The 24,633-nt window shown below is 34.6% G+C and overlaps 2 protein-coding genes across 10 annotated transcripts in view; one reads left to right on the top strand and one right to left on the bottom strand.

Moving 5' to 3' along the window:
- The window catches only part of LOC103795960 (testis anion transporter 1), a 152,972-nt gene that overhangs the window by 61,594 nt on the left and 66,745 nt on the right, over positions 1-24,633 (top strand). Inside the window, exon 5 of one of the 8 annotated variants that reach the window (XR_013534278.1) lies at positions 502-2,452. The exons of the other annotated variants lie outside the window; for them this stretch is intronic. The gene's annotated coding sequence lies outside the window, so the exon portion shown is untranslated. Of the gene's footprint in view, positions 1-501; positions 2,453-24,633 lie in introns of those variants that run through there. 8 annotated transcript variants of the gene reach the window in all.
- On the bottom strand, positions 2,341-24,434 carry CRISP2 (cysteine rich secretory protein 2). Of its 2 annotated transcripts, XM_035295870.3 has the most exons (10): positions 24,363-24,434; positions 23,341-23,441; positions 21,562-21,598; positions 19,954-20,028; positions 8,812-8,928; positions 7,917-8,004; positions 6,495-6,640; positions 5,986-6,083; positions 4,345-4,433; positions 2,341-2,875 (listed from the first exon to the last, which is right to left on the bottom strand). In XM_035295870.3, exons 4-10 carry the CDS (start codon positions 20,017-20,019, stop codon positions 2,748-2,750), a joined length of 732 nt encoding a protein of 243 aa, XP_035151761.1. In that variant the 5' UTR covers positions 20,020-20,028; positions 21,562-21,598; positions 23,341-23,441; positions 24,363-24,434; the 3' UTR covers positions 2,341-2,747. The 2 variants fall into 2 exon arrangements, with proteins under 2 accessions (XP_035151761.1, XP_002746726.2); XM_002746680.6 differs by lacking the exon at positions 21,562-21,598.

Below are 24,633 nucleotides of genomic sequence, written 5' to 3' on the forward strand. Positions count from 1 at the left end.
TAAACAAAAGCAGAGAAGTACAAAAATAAATAGGCTGAGGCACAATCAAATGTCAGAATCAATGAATTATGAGTGTAAGAATGTAGAAGGAAACAGAGATCAACAACTAATATGTGACCAAATGAAGGAGAAACTTGGGTTAGTAATGATATCATAATGGTCACTGAAAATGTTCATTTTGAAAAAGACTCAGTGAAATCTATAAAGACAAATGTCTGTAGGTATTTGGGGTATTTCAGAAGACATTTTAGTTTAGAATTGGACATTTTCATTGGTTAAAAAAATCTGTATATAACAAAATAGTCATAATTAACATTTTGAAAACTTAAAGAACTATACAGCATCTAATAATTTACTATTATTATTGTAGAATGAAGGTGAGCATAGTGATACAAATTATATAAGACAAAACATATGTTACTAAAACAACCGTTCGGTTTAGTGGAAGAAAAAGTGTTTTGAGTGTTTTAACTCTTTTTTTTTTTTTTTTTTTTGACACAGAATTTCACTTTGTTGCCCAGGCTGGAGTGCAGTGCATAGTCTCTGCTCACTGTAACCTCTGCTTCCCGGGTTCAATCAATTTTCGTGCCTCAGCCTCCTGCGTCGTTGGGATTACAGGCGACCGCCTCCATGCCAGGCTTTTTTTTTTTTTTTTAGGTGTTTTAGCAGAGTCAAGGTTTCACCATGTTGCTCAGGCTGGTCTCGAACTCCTGAACTCAGGAGATCCGCCCATCTCAGCCTCCCAAAGTGCTATGATTACAGTCGTGAGCTACTGCACCCAGCTGAATGTTTAAACTCTTAATTGGCAATTAAATCTTAAAGATTCTAGTATAGAGTTTCGTTTTGTTTTGTTTTTTGATTTTTTGGACTTTTTACCAGCCACTAGAGCTAGACAAAATTTAAGAATGCTGTGATAATAGCAAAGATTTTCCTACTATCTGAAAGCATTTATAAAGGTTATTTTCTCGTTACTTCTGTTAAAGACCATATCAGATCTTCCACACACAAAGCTAACTCTAATCTAAAAATTCTAAAGAAAACTCTATTTAAAACCTTTCAAACGCCATCTCAATATTGGAGTGTGCTTCATATGAGAACCACTCAAGTGGAATATTCTGTTTGCTTCTCTCCCACATCATCTCTGTACCTCAGTGCTCTTGCAGTTACAAAAATAAATATTTCTTTTTCTCCGCTGAAGTAGGCTTAAAAATTTCAAAACATAGTTTATCAGACACTTGATTTATTAAAATTAGGATGAAGAAATGCTAATCTTGTGGAAGAATCAATTTCCAAAGAAATTCATAAGGAGCTGTGTATGCAATGAATATAATCTATAATAGGCAATTTACCTTCTAGACAGTTTAATTTTTGATTATTCTAGTAATTTGTTTCAAGTCTGGGTCAGGGTGTATTGTTCTTTTACTATATTGCTGAAATATTTACTAAATGTTTAAAATTTTTCCATCTCTGCCCATGATAGCTATAGATCTAGCTATATAGTTTTTTTTTCCTGTTGAAATGCCATTAGTTTTAGTTTTAGTACTAAGATAATACTAGTCTCAAAGACTGTATTGAAAAACATTTTCTCCCATTTAATTTTCTGGAAGAAACTGTATAAAATTGCTATTAATTATTCCTTTAAGTATTTGGCAGAATTATGTGGTGAAACCATTTGAGGGCCTAGAAATTTCCTTTTTGGAAGCTTTAAGTTTGTTAATTCAATTTCCTTAATGTTTATAGGAGAATTCAGAAAATCTGTTCAATCTTGAAGGCATTAGTAGTTCATGCTGTTTCACCATCTGTCTAGCGAGATCTACTTTCTGACTTTCAATAACTTTTTCACTTTTAAAAAGATTTTTAGTGTATTTTTCTCATCTGTAAAATGGGCTTACTTTACCCTGTTGTTACCAATCTTAAATGAAATGTATGTAAAGACTTGTATATGGTTATTGTCTCCAAAATATTGATTATTTCACTTGTTTTCTTGGAAGTCTATATTTGTATATTCTGTTGAATTGTGCCTTTTTTGTTGGCTTTGAAAAAAAATTAACTAAACCAGTAGGGAGATTAAAATATCAAAAAGGAGAAAGCAAGTAAGAGTAGAACTGATTCATTTTTTGTTAAAATTTAACTCTATAGAAAATTTTTTTTTCTGTTTTGAAAATTTTGCTCTGTTTTATCATGTATCTCAGGTGAATCTAGCTGGGGTTACTTATGAATGGTATAAAATATTGCACAAGAATCAGATCGCGATTGCGTAGAAAAGTGCTTTGTTCTAAAAACTGATTATTTTGTTTAAAAAACTGATTATTTTGTTTAAAAGAAAGGTCATAAGACAAATGCAGATGTAAAGCTTTGAGTTTATTGTTTATGCCAGCAAAAAATCAGGTAGTAGGAATGACAATGACGTTACAGTCTTCTTCTTTAAAAAGCATGTAACTCACCATTTTGATCCAAAGCTCTAGTGACCTAATCGTATGGTTTTACAATTTTCAAAATCCTCAGCCTGGTTCAGTTCATTAAATGTAAAGCACTACATTTATGTCAGAGTTCAAAGTTATCATCATATACTACGCTACTTTTGTAAATCATTGTCTGAAAATGATTTCTGTGAAGATCTGGGAGAAGATTCATTGCTCTTTGAAATCAAATTTGTAACTAACATACATTAAACTTGCCCCTGGTATGTGTCAACTAAATGATGCAGCCCTTATCCATGTAGTCCTGCACAATGCATATTAGGCATGTCAGTGAATTTTGTTCTCACATAGGCAAGTAGCCTTGCACTTTTCCTTGAGCAACTCATGTTCACAGCCAGCTGTATTCTTCAGGGAATCACAGTTACTTAGCATATCTTGATACTGGCAACTGTTGGCTGTAACAAAAACAGATTAGTTACCTCATTATCATTTTCTTCAGTAACAGCAAAACTATACATTTGAAGTGTGTGGGGAGGGGTAGGAGGGAACGAACAAGTTAGTATCACTTACACTACAATTGGTCTTTCACATCTTAAGGGACAAAGAAGTGTCTTAATTGAGCTCACTGATAAATCCATCAAAATCCATCACTGTTTAAATTCTACATTTAGTGATATGTTTCTAAGACAAATTGACCTAATTTTCCCCCTCAGTGAGCAGAGTAATATGAATGTAACTTAATTTTTCTATACTTGCACAGCCAAATATGGGAGCCATTAGCCACACATAGGTATTTACATTTAAGTCAAAAGTATAATTTCTTAATCTTATTAGCCACACTTCAGGTGTTCAAACTGTGATTAGTAGCACATGTTGATAGAGACTGTTTCCATCATATCATCGTATTGGGCATCATGGCTCTACACTCCAATGCTTTCTTGAGTAAATAATCTTGATGGGTGGATACAAGTGTAAAGTAAAGACAGTATGCCCTTTTCCTTTTGATGTTTCTACTTGGATGTTCCCCAGAGGCCCCAAACTAACAAATCTCAAATTAAACTCCTTGTATTAGATACAAGGCTGACAATCCTCAGGAGGGTCTCTCTGCACCACTCCCACAATCTAAGGGAAATGACCCTCCAACTACTCAGTAATTGAAGCCAGGAACTGGAATAACTGGAACTCATTGCTTTCTTCTTTTGGCCAGCACTCACCCAGTTGTGTCAACTTAGTCATTCATAATAATTTTAATAAAAGTTTCCCAACTACAGGAAGCCAGAAGCTATTTTTACTTCTATTCATAGCAATTTTTTAAATGAGATATATTTATTTCATTTTCTCCTTTTGCAAAACTATGTGCATAGGTTCTGTGAGCCAATATGGTATATAGGTTGAGTTTTGTCATGAAATTTTAGGGCAAGTAATCGTTTATTAAAGCAAACGCTATGATCCTAATGATACTATAAAAAAGAAGTGAGGAAATCAGTATGACAAGTACATTAGCACAAAGAAACAGTAATATTCAGTGTACCTGTTTAGGTTGAGCCGTAATATGGTCTCACACTTTAGATTTATACATTTTGATTGTTTTAAAATACCATTTTTGGTACAGTGATATGAACTTTGAATTATTTACCAAAAAGGTATATGGTTAATGTTAATGGGCTCTGTAGAGTCACAAAAACACACTGATGATAAATGTTCCATTATGCTACATATGGGAATATGCTTTTCATTACCAATAATATGCAGACTACGCCAGTGTGTAAAATGTTTGTTTAAGCAGACTTTGTTGAATTTTCTTTGGCTTTTTCATAAATACGTTATTTCAATTAGTTACTTTAGGAGATTTGTTAAATTATATAAAGTAAAGAAAATATCGATTCTATAATAAGTAATAGCAAGCTAATAATTTCAAACTTACTGCATAGTCCTTTGTCACAGTTATCAGGACAACTGGCACAAGGTGTTCCTTGTTGGTAAGGGGTATTCTTTGTTTGCACATTATTACCACTGAAATTTGAAATACACAGCGTCAAATATTTTTCACTTTATTGTTTATACTCTAAGGGCAATATCAACTATCAAATACACATAAATAGCATTCAATGTTTTTAGTATGTTAACATATCTGAAAAATTAGAATTTGCACCGTGTATTTTAGATAACAATACAAATTAAGAAAATGCTTCCCACATGACATATCTTCTTGACTATAATTCCACAGGCTGGGCAACTAAATTGGGATGACTAGAGTCTAAAATTTTCAGAGTATATTCAGTGTGGCAACACCCTTTTCATCTCCCAGTATATTTAGTCAAATTACTAAGGCAGTGTACTCCAAGATGTAAATTAGGGGTAAAACATATCCTGTAGAGAGACAGGAAAGGATCCCAGGAGTAGCAGGTTGCAGCAGGAAAATGAATCTCCAATGTTAAATATCATTTTACATTTGAAAAGTGAAAAAAACATAAAGCCTTTAACAGAAATTATGCAAAATATAGCTCCAGAATAGGTTTTTTCTAGATGGAGGTTGCAATTTTTAAGTAGTGGTGTGTGTGTTTGTATGGATGTACTTAGGGAGGTTTGTGAATTTCTAGAGGTGGCATGTTTTACCAAAAAGGAATATTAGTTTTTGTTATCTCAAAACTTAAAAAAAAAGAAAATAAAATGTTTTAAAAAAGTTTTTTATAAACACTGATATCAAGGGTATAATAGTTTTGTAACAACTAACCATAGAATAATGATAATTATTCTAATGGCCATTAAATTCATTTGAAAATACATGGGAGTCCAAATCTCAATAGATCAAGTGGGGTGAGGACCCAGGAAGTGCAGCTGAATCTGTCTCTTTGCCTAGAATATAGCTGTATGTGTATGAGCTCTTGGAAAACTGTGAAACAGATATAAAAAGATTTTAAAAGTTCTAGTTCTCTTGCCTTCCCTCATGATCTATTTCAACTATTAATTCTGACACCTGACTGCTGATGGCTCCCTCTGAATACCAGCCAGTAAATTTGGACACATTCTCCTATGGCCTTTCAAATCTCTCTACTTAAATCCTAACAGGTACTTGAGGGAAAATGATTTTGGAGGTCATATTTCTCAGACTGGAACCCTACATCATTGTCGCTATCTAGTCTTGAAACAAATCCTGTAGTTGCGCCCCCCACTGCAGTCTCCAGTGGTAAAGGATTTCAAATATTAAAGAAATTTTAAACTAACAGATATATTGTGAATATCTCCTTAAAATATCCATAAGATTTACTGTGGATAGCTCTAAACATATTGTTTAATGAAGGAGCATGTTTACTGATATAAATCAAGACCTTACAAGATGGTTACAGAGCTTTCTGTGAACAATTCTTAGCATCAGAGGCTTAAGATGTTATCTTTTCTGTATTCTGAAATAAAGATGTCCTTCATAGCCATTGAGACCCAAATAAATGAATTATTTGTAATGGTAATTGTGTGTGTGTTTGTGTTTGTGTATGTGTGTGTGTGCATGTGTGTAAATGAATTGCAGACTGAATTATTGCCGTTAAACTCTAAAGAGTATACTTACGCAGGACAATATTGGCAAACATAGTAGTATTTTAGAGTATCTTGATTGGGACAGTAGGCAATTCCACAGCCTACCTGGTAAGTTGAGTACCAAACAAGCTGCAAATCCACAGTGGAAAAGACATGCAAAAGTACATTAGTGAAGAGGAAAAATATTAATAAAACCAATAGCAAAAATAAAACTGAAAAATGTTAGTTTTAGTTTACAAGCATATACCATATAAAATATTTAAATTATTGAACCAAAGTCATAAACTTTAAAAATATTTAATTTTCATATACATTCATCACTTCATCATTTGTAATGTAGGAACAATACAGAGTATGCTTTCCTACTATGTCTGACTGACCATGGACAAAGATGACAGGTCTACAGCAGCCAAATGTCAAGACTGTATTATACCTACGCAGGCTGTTCTCCTAAATTGAACATTGCAGTGGTCATAATCTGGAGAAGATTTCCTCTATTAGAACATTTGTGACATAGGTATTTTCATGCATTCTTCTTACCTGAGTATAATGTCCAACAACTGCATTGCGATTCTTTGGTCCTACACCATAGACAAAATCCAGGCTCTCAGCATACCAGCTTTGGATTGCAGCTGACCAGGAAGTAGGGTCACTTGACATGTAGAGATTCTCACCACATCTTGTACCTAAGGGGAAAACCATCCATGAGCAAGGTAACAAATCATGCAGTGGTAAAATAAATTGACTACACAGAGATGTTGCCTTTCAAACACAGGGTCCAACAGATGCTAACTGTTGATTAATACACAAAGGAGTGCCTCAGTTCCTTATCAGCCATAAAGCTCATTAGAACACTGAACTGCCTAACACACTGAGGCTGGCCTGACCACATAAAATGTTGAGTAGGTTAATATTCTGCTCTTTAAAAATCCTTGCATGCTAAATTTTCCACGTGTATGCCTTGAGTGGTCCCAGCTTTACATTGTAAGCTTGCTAAAGGCAGTGACCAACTTTTACATTTTGTCTTCTGCTCTAGTAACCCTCCCTCAACAGAGATTTCAAATATAGGACCCTAAATAAATGAATATAACTTTGTGTTAAATCTTAAAAAAAAAGACTTTATAGGCCATCTTTAAGAGTCCCAATCAAGAGAAAACTGACACGAGGAAGGGTAACAGTTTTGAAAATTTATGGATTTTCTCTTAACCAGGAAATCAGCTATCACAAGCTGAAGTCCTTGTGAGTTTGTCAAGAAGTGCCTTGCAGCCCAGAAACACTTCATAAACAATTTGGGCATTTGCAAATTTTTATAATCCTTGGTATGTCATTTTAAAACTTGAATATAGTATTTTATGCATTGTAGGTATCCAGTCCACACAAAATACTTGATTGCCTGATATTCAAAATGTTAAAAATAATATATTCAAAAATATTCATTTTTATAGAAATGTTGACTATGATAAATTTTTAAAAAATTAAAGAAGGTTAAATACTTTAGAACAAAACTTAGGAACAATGCATCATAAATTCGATATGTTCTATGAATAAAAAATAGATTTAAAAACATCAGATAGCTACATAAATTAACAGAAATGGCAGTGGGTTGGAAATCAGAAAGGTTAAAAAATCCTAGTACGACACTGTTTCAGATTGTGTTCTTGGGTAAGTCACTTTCATTTCAAATTCGGGCTTTCTAATCTTTTGAGTTACACAAAAGGATGATATAAAATCTGCTGTCCTCATGGGCTGGTGGAGAGAAGCAAAATTATTTGCATAATGTACCCAATAAAAAAAAAAACAGGTTCTTATTGTAAATATCCCTCTATATACAGATACTTTGACTTCAAAAAAACAGCAGTACAAGTAACATTTGTTTTCAAAGTCTTATTATAGAGCATCCTACAATGCTCTATTATTATTTTATCATTTGTTTATTCAACAAATATTTACTAATTTACATACTGGTTTTGCGGTCCTCTGGATCACTGTGTTGTAAAGTGCACTTGTTTGCCCACCTTTGAGCATTTATTGTTGCATCTCTGTTCCATTCCTAAATGTCCCAAGAAAACAAAATACACTTTTCACATTCGGCCACATGAAACATACACTTCATAATCTGATTTGTAAAATCTGATTTGTAAATACTTTAAAATTTCTGTAGACGTGTTCTCTAATATTACTGTTGTTAAAATATTTTTATGTGTTTTTATCTGCTCTGATGCCAGTTTGCACATGAAGAGAAGTCCATAGGTAATATATCTAAAAAGCAAAATATCTAAGACAATAGATATGAATAATAATATGTGATTATTTATGATAGCAAAGCAGCGATATCTAGGATATTTATTAATGATGCTAGTCTAAATATTGATAATCATATAACATATTCTAATTATATTTTAATAGTAATAAGCTGGCCAACGTTATTTCCAGTTCCATTTGTTTTCATATGTAGGCCATTGCGTTTATACTGGAGATACCTGTCTTTCAGGGACTGTGCCCTGGGAAGTGGGCTTTACTCACCAGCCGCCACTGATCCTGAAGAAAAAGGGAATTCTTGATTTTAAAACAGGAAAGAGAATGAACAAAAAGTATAGTGGCTTAACACTGGATGCCTGAATATTGGCCTTCTAATTCTGCCTTCCAAACTGAGTAACTCTGTATAATTGACAGTTTTTTTAACCTTTTTAAAAAGCACAAACTGTAATACAGTCCTCTACATATAACAGTTCAAATAAAATAGCAAAACAGAGACACAACTTTGTAAACCACAAAGTTCTTAAGAGATGCCAGTGGCCAGCCATCTACTCCTTCCACAGCTGGTTCACACCCCTCTCCTTATATCACTCCCTCTTACCATCTTTAGCATGTTGCTGGCAGGTGGAGAGACTGCTTTCCTTAGTTCATTGTGTTTATTTACAATCTCCTGTTGCACTTCTGCTTGAGTGGTTAACAAAGCAGTAAAAGTGGGATCCTAAAAGAAAATCAAACAAAACTGTAATTATTATTTAACAATGTTGTAAATTTCATATAATAGTGAATAAATTAATTCAAGAGAACAAAGATCACTGTAAAATGTGCAACATATTTAATTATCATGTACATATATTAAATATTGAAATTTTTAAATATTAAAAGCCAATATTAGTTGCTAAGCAGTGCCAATAAATCTGAGTTGGAGATATGACTTAGATAATAAAGTAGATTGAAATGTTTAAATAGGAAAGTGGTAGATTGAAGCTTTGGGAATTGGGAGTAACTCACAGCATGACAAACTGAAAACCCTTCTCAGGCCACAAATGCTGATTTCTGGTTTCAAGGGAACTTTTTAAGAAATAGTTTGGGGGAACAGGTGGTGTATGGTTACACGAATAAGTTCTTGAGTGGTGATTCCTGAGATTATGGTGCATCCATCACCCAAGCAGTGTACACTGTACCCAACTTGTCTTTTATCCCTCTCTGCCCCCACATGTCCTCCAAGTCCCCAAAGTCCATTGTATCATTCTTATGCCTTTGCATCCTCATAGCTTAGCTCCCATTTGTAAGTGAGGACATATGACGTTTGCTTTTTCCATTTCTGAGTTACTTCACTTAGATTAATGGTCTCCAACTCCATCTAGGTTGCTGTAAATGCCATAGTTGCATTTATTTTCATGGTTAAGTAGTATTACATAATATATAATTATATATAATTACATAATATATAATTATATAATTATATATAATTACATAATATATAATTATATAATTATATATAATTACATAATATATAATTATATATAATTACATAATATATAATTATATATAATTACATAATATATAATTATATATAATTACATAATATATAATTATATATAATTACATAATATATAATTATATAATTATATATAATTACATAATATATAATTATATATGATTACATAATTATATTATATTATAATTATGTAATTATATATTATAATATGTAACATATTACACATTATATATTATAGAATATATAATATATATTATGTATGATATAATATATAATTTTACATATTATTATATATTATGTATAATATAATATATAATTATATTACATATTATAATGTATATTATGTATAATATAATATATAATTATATTACATATTATAATGTATATTATGTATAATATAATATATAATTATATTACATATTATAATATATATTATGTATAATATAATATATAATATATAATATTACATATAATATATATAATGTATAATATATAATATAGCATATATTATAATATATAATATACATATATACGTTATATAATATACAATATTTTATATTATATAATACTTTTATTTATCCACTCATTGATTAATGGTCATTCGGGCTGGTTCCATATTTTTGCAATTGTGAACTGTACTGCTACAAACAGGCATGTGCAGGTTTCTTTCTTTTCATATAATGACTTCTTTTTCTCTGAGGAGATACTCAGTAGTGAAATTGCTGGATCAAATGGTAGATTTACATTTAGTTCTTTAAGGAATTTCTATACTGTATCCATAGTGCTTATACTAGTTTACATTCCCACCTGCAGTATAAAAATGTTCCCTTTTCACCACATCCACACCATTATCCGTTATATAAAAAAATTTCAATTATGGCCATTCTTGAAGGAATAAGGTATTAGTCTCATTGTGCTTTTGGTTTGCATTTACCTGATAATAAATGATGCTGAGTAGCTTTTCATACGTTGGTTGGCCTTTTGTCTATCTTATTTTGAGAACTGTCTATTCATGTCCTTAGCCCACTTTTCAATGGAATTTTTTTTTTTCTGATTTGTTTGAGTTTCTTGTAGATTCTGGATATTAGTCCTTAGTTGGATGCATAGTTTGTGGAAAATTTCCCCCATTCTGTGGGTTTTCTGTTTATTCTGCTGATTGTTTTGCTGTGCAGAACTATTTTAGTTTACTTAAGTTCCATCTTTTTATCTTTGTTTTTGTTGCATTTGCTTTTGGGTTTTGGTCATAAACTCTTTGCCTAAGCCAATGTCTAAAAATGTTTTTCTGATATTATGTTCTAGAGGTTACATGGTTTGGTCTTAGATTTAAGTATTTGATCCACCTTGAGTTGATTTTTGTATAAGGTGAGAGATGAAGATCCAGTTTCATTTATCTACATGGATCTGGCCAATTACTCCACCACCATTTTTTGAATAGGGTGTGCATCTCCCACTTTTTGTTTTTGTTTGCTTTGTTAAAGATCACTTAGCTGTAAGTATTTGGCTTTCTTTCTGTGTTCTCCTTTCTATTCCATTGGTCTATGTGCCTATTTTCATACCAGTACCATGTTGTTTTGGTGACTATAGCCTTGTAGTATAGTTTGAAGTGGGGTAATGTGATGCTTTCAGACTTGTTCTTTTTGTTTTGTTTTGCTGTGGCTATGCAGGTCTTTTTGGCTCCATATGAATTTTAGGATTGTATTTTCCAGTTCTGTAAAAATGATAATGGTATTTTGATGAGAACTGCATTAAATTTGTAGATTGTTTTTGGCAGTATGGTAATATTTACAATATTGATTTTATCCATTCATGAGCATCTGATGTGTTTCCATTTGTTTGTGTCATTTATGATTTCTTTCAGCAGTGTTTTGTAGTTTTCTTGTAGAGGTATTTCACGTTTTTGGTTAGGTATACTCCTAATTATATTATTGTTTTTGCAGCTGTTGTAAAAGGGATTGCATTCTTGATTTGATTCTCATCTTGGTCACTGTTGGTTTAGAGCAGTGCTATGATTTGTGTACATTGATTTTGTATCCTGAAACTTTGCTGAATTCATTTTCAGATCTAGGAACTTTTTGAATGAATCTTTTGAGTTTTCTAGGTATACAATAATACCACTGGCAAACAGTGACAGTTTGATTTTCTTTTCTCTGATTTGGATATTCTTTATTTTTTTCCTTTGTTTGATTGTTCTTGCTAGGACTTCCAGTTGAATATAAGTGGTGAAAGTGACATTTTTGTCTTGTTCCAGGTCTCAGTGAGAATACTTTACCCCACTCAGTATAATGGCTGCAGGTTTGTCATAGAGGGCTTCTATTACATTAAGATATGTCCCTTCTAGACTGATTTTGCTGAGGGTTTTAATTATAAAGAAATGGTGGATTTTGTCAAATGCTTTTTCTGTGTCTATTGAGATGGTCATGTGATTTTTGTTTTTAATTCTTTTTATGTGGTGTATTACATATATTGACTTGTGCATGTTAAACCAGCCCTGCATCCCTGGATAAAGCCTACTTTATCATGCTGAATTATCTATTTGATATGCTGTTGGATTCAGTTAGCTAGAATTTTGTTGAGGAATTTGCCTCGATGTTTATCAGAAATATTGGTCTGTAGTTTTCTTTTTGTGTTATGTCTTTTTCTGGTTTTGATATTCAGGTGATACTGGCTTTATAGAATGATTTAGGGAGGCTTCCCTCTTTCTCTATCTTTTGGAATAGTTTCAATAGGATTGGTAACAATTCTTCTTACTACCATTTCAATCTCACTGCTTGTTATTGTTCTGTTCAGAGTTTCTATATCTTCCTGGTTTAGAGGGTTGCATATTTCCAGGAATTTATCTATCTTTTCTAGGTTTTCTAGTTTGTGCACATGAAAGTGTTCATAGCAGCCTTAAACGATCTTTTCTATCTCTGTGGTATTGGTTGTAGTATCTCCCATTTGATTTCTAATTGAGCTTATTTGGATCTTCTCTCTTCTTTTCTTGGTTAATCTCACTAACGGTCTATCAGTTTTGTATCTTTTCAAAGAACTAGCTTTTTGTTTCCTTTATCTTTTGTGTTGCTTTTTTTGTTTCAGTTTCATTTAGTTCCGCTCTGATATTTGTCATGTCTTTTCTTCTGCTGGGTTTTAGCTTGGCTTGATTTTTGTTTCTCTGGTTCCTTGAGGCATGGTCTTAGAATGTCTGTGTGTACTCTTTCACACTTTTCGATTGTAGGTGTTGAGGCTATGAACTTTCCTCTTAACCCTTCTTTTTCTGTATCCCAGAGGTTTCAATAGGTTGTGTCACTATTAGTGTTCAGTTAAAAGAATTTTTTAATTTGCATCTTGATTTCATTGTTGACCCAGTCATTATTAAGGAGCAGATTATTAAATTTCTGTGTATTTGCATGATTTTGAGGGTTCCTTTGAGTTGATTTGCACTTTTATTCCACTCTAGTCTGAGAGAGTACTTGATACGATTTTCTTAAATATATTGAGGTTTGTTTTGTGTCCTATGATATGGTCTATCTTGGAGAACATTTCATATGCTGATGAATAAAATGTATATTTTTCAGTTGTTGGGTAGAATGTTTCGTAAATATCTGTTAAGTCCATTTGTTCTATGGTATAGTTTAAGTCCACTGTTTCTTAGTTGACTTTCTGTCTTGATGACCTGCCTAGTGCTGTCACTGGAGCACTGAAGTCCCCCACTATTACTGTGCTGTTGTCTATCCAATTTCTTAGGTTTAGTAGTAATTGTTTTATAAATTTGGGAGCTCCAGTGTTATATGCATATATATTTAGGACTGTGATATTTTCTTGCTGGACTAGTCCTTTTATCATTATATAATGCCCAATTTTGTCTTTTCTAACTACTGTTGCTTTAAAATCTGTTTTGTCTGAATAACAATAGTTACTACTGCTTGCTTTTGGTGTCCATTTGCATGGAATATCTTTCTCCATCCTTTCAAGCATATGTGAATCTTTATGTCAGGTTAGTCTCTTGAGGAAGGCAGATCCTTGGTTGCTGAATTCTTATCCATTCTGCCATTCTGTTTCTTTTAAGTGGAGCATTTAGGCCATTGACATTCAATGTTAATATTGGATGTGAAGCACTATTCTGTTAATCAAGCTAACTGTTGCCTGAATACCTTGATTTTTTTCTTTGTGTAATTGTTCTATAGGCCCTATGAGATTTCTGCTTTAAGGAGGTTCTATTTTGGTGTGTTTTGAGGTTTTGTTTCAAGATTAGAACTCTTTTTAGTAGTTATTGTAGTGCTGGCTTGGTAGTGGTGAGTTCTCTTAGCATGTGTCTGAAAAAGACTGTGTCTTTCCTTCATTTATACGTTTTGCTGGATACAAAATTTTTTGCTGATAATTATTTTGTTTAAAGAGGCTAAATATAGGATCCCAATCTCTTCTGGCTTATAGGGTTTCTGCAGAGAAATCTGCAGTTAATCTAATAGGTTTTCCTTTATAGGTTACCTGATGCTTTTGCCTCACAGCTCTTAAGATTCTTTTCTTCATCTTGACTTTAGATAACCTGATGACTATGTGCCAAGGTCATGATCTTTTAGTGATTAATTTTCCAGGTGTTCTCTGAGCTTATATTTGAATGTGTAGATCTCTGGCAAGGACAGGAAGTTTTCCTCAATTATTCCCTCAAATAAGTTTTTCAAACTTTTAGATTCCTCTTCTTTCCCAAGAACATCAATTATTCTTAGCTTTGATCATTTCACATAATTCCAGACTTCTTGGAGTCCTTGTTCATTTTCTTTTAATTTTTTTTCTTTGTCTTTGTTGAAGTGGGTTAATTTGAAAGCCATGTCTTCAAGCACTGAAGATCTTTCTTCTACTTGTTAGACTCTATTGTTGAAATTTTCAGTATTTTTTGTATTTCTCCACATGCGTCTTTCATGTCCAGAAGTTGTGATTGTTTATTTGTGATATTTATTTCTCTGGAAAGTTTTTCATCCGTATCTTGTATTACTTTTTAAATTTATTTAAGCTGGTTTACGACTTTCTCTGGTACCTCCTTGAGTAGCTTAATAATTGACTTTCTGAATTCTTTTTCTGGCAATTCAGAGATTTCTTCTTGGTTTTGATCCATTGCTAATGAGCTAGTGTGATCTTTTGGGGATGTTATAGAACTCTGTTTTGTCATATTACCAGAATTGTTTTCTAGTTTCTTCTCATTTAGGTAGACTATGTCCAAAGAAGGATCTGGGGCTCAAGCACTGCTGTTTAAGTTATTTTGCCCCATTGGGGTGATCCCTTGATGTGGTGTTCTCCCCCTTCCCCTAGAGATGGGGCTTCCTGAGAGCCAGACTGCAGTGATTGTTATTGGTCTTCTGGGTCTAGCCACCCAGCAGAGCTACTGGACTTCGGGCTGGTACTGGAGAATTCCTGAAAAGAGTCCTGTGATGTGAACCATCTTCAGGTCTCTCAGCCATGGATACTAGCACCTGCTCCAGTGGAGGTAGCGGGGGCGGAGGGGTGGAAAAGAGGACTCTGTGAGAGTCCTTGCTTGTAGTTTTGTTCAGTGCACTCATTTCCTTGAATGCTGGTTATGCTAATAGTGAAGTTGTCATGTGGACAGTCTTAGGACTTCTGGTTAGCCAGAATGTTACAGGCAGTAGAATTAGCTGTTGTTTTCTCCTTCCTTGGAGCAGGGTTGTTCTGTTATGAGTTGCTGTAACAACTTGAGTTGGTTTCAAGACAGCACAAGCTGTGGTAATATGGGGGATACAAGTTTGCTTTAGGTCACCTGAATAAGTATTCAGGTTTTTCAGGTAATAAGTGGGGCCATAGAGGTTTCATGAGTTTATGTCTTTTGTCTTTGGCTACAAGGTTGGGTAGCGAAAAACCATAATCCAACCCTGGGCAGGATTAGGCATATATGAACTGCAACTGTCCTTGGGTGGGGCTTGCTGTGGCCACTGTGGAAGATGGGGGTGTAGTTCTCAGGCCAATGGAGTTATGTTACAAGGGGGACGATAGCTGCCTCTGCTACTTCATACAGGTCACTGTATGAAGCCTGAATTTATATCCAGGCTTCTGCTGTGCAAGGCTGAGATCTTGCTCCAAGCTATAAGCCTTCCTACTGAGACAGTAAGCAGGGCTTTCAGGCCTCTCCCTACTCCCCATCTGCTGCAGCTTCTGTACATATATCTGTACTTCCCACTCACACTCCCAGATCTGCCCAGAATAATTTTTACTTGGTCAAAATTATTACAAATTTCAGCTGCAAGTCTCCTCCCTGTAGCCCTTCCCTAATTCCACTGGCTGCCCTCCCTGAGGACCTCTGTGAGATAAAGTAAAAAATGGCTTTCCGGGGTTTCCATGAAGACTGGGAGTACCTACAGGGCTCTTCTCACTGCTTCTTCTTTTGTATTTTGTGTCGCTCTCTAAATTCGTTTCAGCTCTAAGTAAGGTTAAATCCTTCTCCCATGATCTGGATTTTCAGCTTCCTCAGTGAGGATGTGTGTTTAAAGGAAGACTTTCTTCCTTCACACTTTGTGCACTCACAGGTTTTCAGCTATCCCATGGAGTTTGCAGTGGCAAGCCACTTCTTTCAAAGGGTCTGTGAATTCCTTCAGTTTTCCTGCCACGTTCCTGTAGTGGTTCTTGGTGCAAAAGTTCACAGTGTGAATCCCCACATGTTGTTCTGTCCATCCAAGTGGCAACCGCAAATTAGTCCTGCCTCCCATCCACTATTTCCCCCAGCAAGGGAACTTTTCATATGATTTGTATAGACATATGAATAATAATGTTTTATAACTACAAACATACAAGTTAAAAACCTTGAGATATAGTCATTCACATTTGATCAGGCTGCTAGTAGGGTAAGGCTGGAGCCCATGATTCATTCTAAATTTTATGGGGCAGTTTGTCTTGACATGGTATCTGTCTTTAAAGAAAGATGCTTAGGCCCATTTGAAGTGTATGTCTGCATTCAGTACTCTAATAAAACCATTATACCTCTTATGTAGCAAATTTTATGAGTCACTTAAAAGATAACATTGTAATATTAAAAAAAATTTTAAGCAATTTGGAGGGATCATATCTATCTAATGAATGAACTATTGCTCACTGTTCCTTTTAGCAACAGAAACGTAACTGATAAGGTATTAAATTGAGTGCTAGTGTGTTTGGTTTATCTTTGTGGCTATTTGTCTGTGTGTGTGTGTGTGTGTGTGTGGGTGGAGGGTACTAAGCCTGGGGGTGGAATAGGGTGTGAAAATTGCTGGGTCAAGATCCAAGCAGTTTGATGACCTAAATTTATACAAGAGTGTGATGTAATATAGGTAGGAGCAAGATATTGAAGTATAAGTCTAAAAGAGACAGGACCCTTATAGATTTTTTCTGCCACTTTGCAATAAGCTCTCCTCCTCTCCTCTCATACTGAGTTCCCTTAAGGCTCTCAAAGTACTTATATCATAGGTCTGAGCACATTATTGCCATTATCTACTATATATGCATTTCTCTTTCCTGATTTTATGTTTCTAACAACAGGGATGATAGTGAATGCCATTGTACCAATAAATATGGCAAAGTGACTGACTCATAAGTTAGAAAAGATGTGCATGTAAAACATCAGTAGAGGCAGATATGTATGTTACATCAAAGCATAAAATAACATCTCTGAATATTTCCTCTTGACCTGAAAAAAATCTGGTTATGGTGGGCTTAATACAAAACACATGAAAAGTTAATTTCTAAATTATTTCCTGCTTCTTTCCCCTTCTTGCTTTGTAGAGAAGATGTATTTTTTACTGTGATAAAAAAGCTATTACATGACTAGAAATATATAAACCTTAAAAACATATAAGGTTACATGTTTTCTAACCTTATATATTTATATTAAATATGGTATTTATCCCTATAAATTTATATTAAATAGTTTATACTGAATAGGTGGCATGACATGGGTAAAAAATTTTTTACTGTGATAAAAAAGCTATTACATGACTAGAAATATATAAACCTTAAAAACATATAAGGTTACATGTTTTCTAACCTTATATATTTATATTAAATATGGTATTTATCCCTATAAATTTATATTAAATAGTTTATACTGAATAGGTGGCATGACACAGGTAAAAAATTACAATACACATGATAACAAAACTGATATTAGGGATCTACAAGATAGAGAGGAAGGAGGAATCAATTCTTTGAAGACAGGGAAAGCTTCATAAATGTGATTCTGGATTGGGGTTTCGAAATATGAATAGAGTTTCTAGGCTTCTTGAAAACATCAGAAAATCATACAGGGCAGAGTGTTTATAGAACATCTGATCAGCAAGCATTTAGTAGTGTCAAAGACCAAATGACATCTCACTTTTTAATAATTTTATAAATGAAGACCAGGAGATGGACCAGAGAGGTAAAAGGGGATTCGAAAGGAATTTGAAAGAAAATCTTTTGGGGAAAGAAATGGAAAGAACAGTAAATTATTTGAAAAAGGCCTTCAGTGATGAATAATAATTTAATTACGGTAATGCAATGACTATATTTCTGAATGCCAAATGAAGTTTGAACAGTGTCAGAGTCCTCCAGTCTAAGAGTCCGAGCAAGTCTAGTGTACCCAGAGCCAATGCAAGATGTGACAAAAAACAGCAGTGACCAAAGCTGTTTCAGAGGCTTCCTGGCCAGGAGATGCACACTGTATGTGAGCACTGCATATTTTATCACTGAAGATTGCCAACCATATTATGGGGTCAATTAAACTAAGTAGCATATTAGAAATAACTAGAGGATCTGAATTCAAAACCCTCTTGGCCCTCCACCTACTAACTCTATAATCACTACTAAACAAAACACGGAGATCTTTAGAGTTAGAGTTTTTGTTTTCTAATTAAAAATATGTCTAATTATTATTATCATTTTTTTGAGACAGTCTCGGTCTGTCGCCAGGTGCCAGGCTGCAGTGCAGTGGTGTGATCTCAGCTCACTGCAACCTCCATCCCCCGGGTTCAAGCTATTCTCCTGCCTCAGCCTCCCAAGTAGCTGAGGCTACAGGTGCACTCCACAGCGCGCAGCAAATTTTGTATTTTTAGTAGAGACGGGGTTTCACCATGTTGGCCAGGATGGTCTCGATCTCTTGACCTCGTGGTTCACCCGCCTCAGCCTCCCAAAGTGCTAGGATTACAGGCATAAGCCACCATGCCCAGCCAAGTCTAATTATTCTTATATCCTAACTATGAAAATTAAATGTGCTAATATAATGGAGAAGTTATGCTATCTTAAGATTATATAGGTATATTGTTAATTTTTATGGGAATTTCATTAAAAATGAATAAAATTAAGGTAACCGGAAAAGAGAATGGGGCAAGAGGATTATCATCAGCTTTTTAAATCCATAGACCAGTGATGTTTATTAGAAAAATAATTTAAACATAATACACAATTTTAATTTTTAAGTGATATTAATTTAAATAATATATTTTATTTGTAATGGGTGATAGTCTCCAAAAAGATATGTCCATGTCCTAATGCTCAGAAACTGTAAATGTGGTCTTATTTGGAAAAAAAAAGTCTTTGCAGATGTAATTAAGGATCTCGGGATGAGCTTATCCAGGATTACCCAGCTGCCCCTGAATGTAATGACAAGTGCCTTTATAAGAGATACACAGAGAGGAGAAGATATGTGAAGATGGAGGCAGAGACTGGAGTGATACAGCCACAAGCCAAGGAATACCAGGCAGTGGCAGAAGCCACTAGAAGGTGGGGAAAGGCATGGAACAGATCCCTCTTAGATCCTTGCAGAGGGAGCACAGTCCAGCAGATATTTTGAGTTTAGATTTCTGGCCTCCATAACTGTGAGAGTATAAGCCACTTAGCTAGTGGTAATTTGTTACAACTTCCCTAAGAACCCAATGTATTATTTAAGTGAATAACCAAAATATTATCATCTTATCATGGATTCAATATATAATATTAATGAGATACTTTCTTCTTTGTTGTAAATGTTTGAAATTGGGTGAGTTTCTTACCATCGCAGTACATCTTGCCCATTCAAACCTCATTTCAAGTGTTCAGTAGTCACATGTGACTGGTGGCTAGCCTACACAAACAGAATACGTACAGCATAGCCTTGGCCTTTCATCTCAATAATAATGTTAAGTGGTCTGAGAACTCTGAAAGAACCAGTGGAAACTCTGACATACCAAACACTCTTACCCACTTTACTTTCAGAATAGCCTGCCATACCACGAAGTTGCTGGATAGCGCTGAAAAAATGTTCTGTTTTAACCTTACCTTTCCTTCTGCAGGTAAATATGGAAGCAGCATAGTAACCAGAAACAGCAGCGGTAGTAAAGCCATTGTTGGAAACTAAGTCAAAGAAAACAAAGGTCTAAATTGAAATAGTTTTAAAACTTCTAAGAGGGGAAATCCAATGTAATAAACTCGATTATCTTAAAGGAACTGTGATTCCCATATTCGTTAACAATAGAATAAGAGAAGAATTGTCCTATGGTACCAGTAGAATCATAATGGGGCCAGCCTTGCCTCTGATCATGACAATAAAAAAAAAAAAAAGTTGAAGAACTCTACCGATACCCGTGAGGTACATCTATAAATAATAGAGACATATTCCCTTCTTTGTGACTACTTCTGCTACCCTTACACCATCAAAAAGAAAATAGATTCCTTAATAGTTAATTATAGTACTGACATTCATTATTCGTCTCAATGTTTGGAGGAAAGTTTATTTTCAATATGCACCATCTCTCAATTTGCTAGAAAAATAGAATGGTTTGTTCTTTTATGTACGCCAGACTCTAATTAACATGACAAGGCTGTGACTACACAGATGGTTGCACACTTTATTAGTTGTTATTTCTGTAATGGAGTAACTAGAGGTTATGTTTATTTTCTTCCTTATACTTGTGAATATTTTCAAATTTCTCTCTATAGAAAAAATACACTTAATGCATTAAAAATATAGCTTGTTCAAGTTTACTCATTCCATTATTTGGTATGAAAGTTGGTTAATATTTTCATTATCTCCTGAAAAGACACTCAGTATTTTGTTACCCACGTTGTCCTTTCTTAATATGTAAAAAAATCCTGTATCTTTCAGATGAAGCAACAAGATCACTTAGTTTCGGAAACACTGAATTTTCTGCCATTAGTCATATAAATTGTTTTCCTGTAAATTAAAGTTATGCCCACTTGATTTGTTTCCTGTGTGTGAAATTAGCACTCCCAAATTCTTGAAGGGAAAGAAAATTCCAAATAATTTATCTGTGATACTTCTGAGGCTTCACTTATTGTAATTAGTGCATCATTGATACTTGTTCCATCTATTGCCTTTATCCTCAATGATGCGCAAAAAAGGGGGAGGGAATGAACAATTATTGATGGTTCATGGAAAATGATGTACAATTTCACCCTCATACCTTTCTGGGCATTACTAGTTATATTGTACAGATGAAGTAATTAAGGCTTAAGACAGTTAATTAACCTATGCCAATGCTATGTTCTTAGGTAATGTGAGAAATTAGTCTTTATCCAATTATGACTTCCAAGTCAATGATTTTGAAAGAGACATTGAGTTGCTGAAAAAGACACAGCTTTAACTGGGAAAAAACAGACATTACTGCAGCACGATAGAGATCCTCTATTTTTAGATTAATAATTCCCTCATTAATACATAACTGTATATGTTAATAGTAAAATCATTAATATGGCAGCTTATACAATATACTTAAACAGCCATACTTTTCCATTTTCCTATTAAAGGTAGTTCTAGTATACGTGTTTAAAGTCACAAACCTAAGAATTAATTCCATTATTTACTTTTAGAATAAAATGTAAAAAAAATTTTATATATCAGATTAACATTTTTTTTTAATCACTTACTGTTGGTTTTCTGAGCAGGATGAAATATTTGCTTTATCTTTAGAAAGAAAGAAGGTGGAAGGTTTAGAGCAACATATATATTACACATATTTCCGTTTTAGCAAATTCTGGTTTTGTTAAATAAATCTAAGTCAACAAAGTTCTGAAATAGTTTTTTTCATACCAGTAACCTCAAATTTCATTGCCAGTTGTCTGATAATTCTTTTGACATTATTTGCTTCCCACATAGTTTTTAACATGAGTAAGTAAATCACCTCCTTCCTCTCTAATCAGTCCTCCCTTTTCCTCAGGCACACTATAATCTAGATGTAGCCTTTTTGGACTAGTGTTTCTATACTGACAACCTAAGACAGGTTAATTACTGTGAAGGTTATCAGGATTCTGCTTTGTAGTTGAACTCTTATAGTTCAGCTGTCTATGACTTTTACTTTCTAGTTATCAACTACCTGTAGCTTATTAATTATGAGTGCAGCCTTTGGAAACCATCAGGTCTGAGAAATCTATGCCAAGCTTCAGTTTTTTATTATGTAAAAGGTAGATTGTGATATCACAGGTTTTTGCTTTGAATGTGCTAACTCACCCTGTGTTAGCCAGACAGATTCCATTTTTGCTGAGAGCCAGATAGTCTCCATCTTGACCTCTGCCTCACCCCTCTTGCCACTCCTCCCTTAAATGCACACCTGGGTCTTGTGACTGTGCTGGGTCATGCGCTACTTAGAACTACAGAAACATATAACCTTTGTAACCATAGCCTGCTTGGCAAGCCCACTTGCCATTGTGAATGCCCCCGACTTAATTGACTATATGACAAGTACCAAATAACCCCCCTTGGTAACTGGCAATCATAGGAACTGCTTGTGTATACCCTCCTTGAAAATCAAGAATCATGAGAACCTCCTGCCTCCTAGTTACCAACCTCCTTATCTAACTTGCTTGTTCTGCTTCTGTAAACTCTGCTGCAGCTAGGCTCCCCCTTCCCTACCTTAAATAAGGTATAAAAAGGAATCCGGCCCCTTCCTCAGAGCTGAGAGAATTTTGAGCGTTAACCATCTCTCAGTTGCTGGCTAATTAATAAAGGATTGTTGATTCAAACTCAGAGCGTGGCCCTGTTCCATCAAATTCGCTTGGGTATAACATGAGGACTGGAAAGCACAATACATGTAACACCTCCAATACAATAAACAAATTATGCATATAATACAAATACATAGAAATTATTCATACTCATACTTTTATTATTCTTTGCAATGCCTGCTAGTTTGCTAAGCTCATAAGATCTTTCTATAAACATATGCTGTGTGATTGAATTGCTGATTTCTAAGTGTTTAAGAGACATGTTTTTCCTTCCAGTGTTATAGAAAAAGAAAATCAGTATCATCTAATTCGAGATTCCCATGTTCAAAGCCTGGTTCTATTGGAGACCTTTTGGCTAACTTTAGGAAAATGCTGTAACATCTGGGCTACTGTATCCTCATCAGCTCATACACATGAGCCTGAAATTTTTGTATAGCTCAATCACCCAATGTTTGCATCTGATGACCCACGATTTTATAACAGACCATCATGCCACATTCTCCTCTTTGTTGCTCTTCTCTCCCAAACCCTCAAGCATCCAACCTATAATTATCTTCATTGTATCAATGAAAGCAATGTCACAATGGTGACAATATATTCAAGAAAAAATATTTTTTCTATTTTGTATAATTACATTTTATTCCTTTAAACCCACATTGATATGTAGTTGAAAAGTTGGCTACCATTTTTTTCTTTGCTACTTACTAATGGTGAAGTACTGTGCCTTTTCTTGCAGGTGTTTTAAGATCAGGATGACGTGGTTTCAGAGTGTCTTTAGGAGGGCCATTGTGTATGATTTCATAACCCTAGAACAAGGAAACAAAAAACTTAAAATAAAGATGTGAACAATAACCTTATAGATGGTACCTATAACCTTTGTCAAAAACTTAAATTTAACTCAACTGTTTAGTATTGTTTCTAATACTTTACTGTATTTATTTGTTCTCACTGTTAAGACCATATTGTCCTTCTGAGGTCAGATTGTGTTTCAATGTCCTGATATTTCCTTCAAATATTAGCAAAAAAAAAAAAAAAAAAAAGGACTTCTTGAAGTTCAGTAACCACTGGTTGCCTACCTTGCCTGGAAAATTGCAACCTATTTTCAAGACTCCCAACGCCTTATCTAGGACTTCAACCCATTCTTTAAAAGATCATTTCCATAAGCAGTGTCCCACATAATGAGCATTAACTATGTGGATTTGTGGGTCACAGCTTTATCTCTTCATGTTTGTGTGTGTGTGTGTGTGCATGTGTGTGTGTGTGTGTGTTTAATTCTGGAAGCCAATAGACGATATAAAGTTCAGCAGAGTCAATGACCCCAATTCTAATTAGCTGCTAATAACTACATTCAAAACATGAATTAGAAACTAAGTGTCTTAATTTGACTTCGTAAAAAGCCATATTTAGAAATGGCTTCAGGCTTCTATTATGATTCAGTGGGTCTTGTGTACTCAGAATGATTTATCTTTTAAGGTAGGTAAAGAGTTTCAACAGTCTAAACATGTTGAAAGTTTTGGTGAGTCGATGCTAAGCAACAAAAGTGAACTCTCGGTCTGCCCTTCATCAGCTCTGTGCCCTCCAGGTGCCTGAAGAGGCTGAAGGCGGATCAGAAGCCCCCTCACCTCAACGAAGGTTCTCTCCCCTGTGCTTCACCCCACCTCCCTGCCCCTGGCCATTTCTAGTCTCTAATCTGGGTCTCATAGTTACCACGGCCCCAGGGCACAGACCTTCCTGCAGTTGGACCAGGGCGGAGCTGGCTGCGGTGCGCCCCTCTCACGGCGATTGTGCTCTTTCCAGGCGCCACGTGTGGGCGACGTCACCGAGCTTTATGCCTTCATCGCTGCTGCCCGCTTACATGGGTTCCTCCCACCGCCTCCCCGTCCCCACCACGGAGAAAATCCTACACGTTTTCCCTTGTGAAAAGCTGAGTTCTCTTTTTCTTATTACCACCAGTTGACAAGGAAAGAAATTGTCTGTTCGCATGCCTGGGCCATACTA

Source organism: Callithrix jacchus, chromosome 4, assembly GCF_049354715.1.
Source record: "Callithrix jacchus isolate 240 chromosome 4, calJac240_pri, whole genome shotgun sequence".
Lineage (NCBI taxonomy): Eukaryota > Metazoa > Chordata > Mammalia > Primates > Cebidae > Callithrix > Callithrix jacchus.

Coding starts and splice junctions, on each gene's coding strand:
- CRISP2 (XM_002746680.6), bottom strand. CDS start 20,019: ATGGCTTTACTACCGCTGCTGTTTCTGGTTACTATGCTGCTTCCATAT. Junction 6,084..6,494: donor TTGTTGGACATTATACTCAG/GTAAGAAGAATG, acceptor GTGGATTTGCAG/CTTGTTTGGTACTCAACTTA. Junction 4,434..5,985: donor GTTTGCCAATATTGTCCTGC/GTAAGTATACTC, acceptor TTCAAATTTCAG/TGGTAATAATGTGCAAACAA.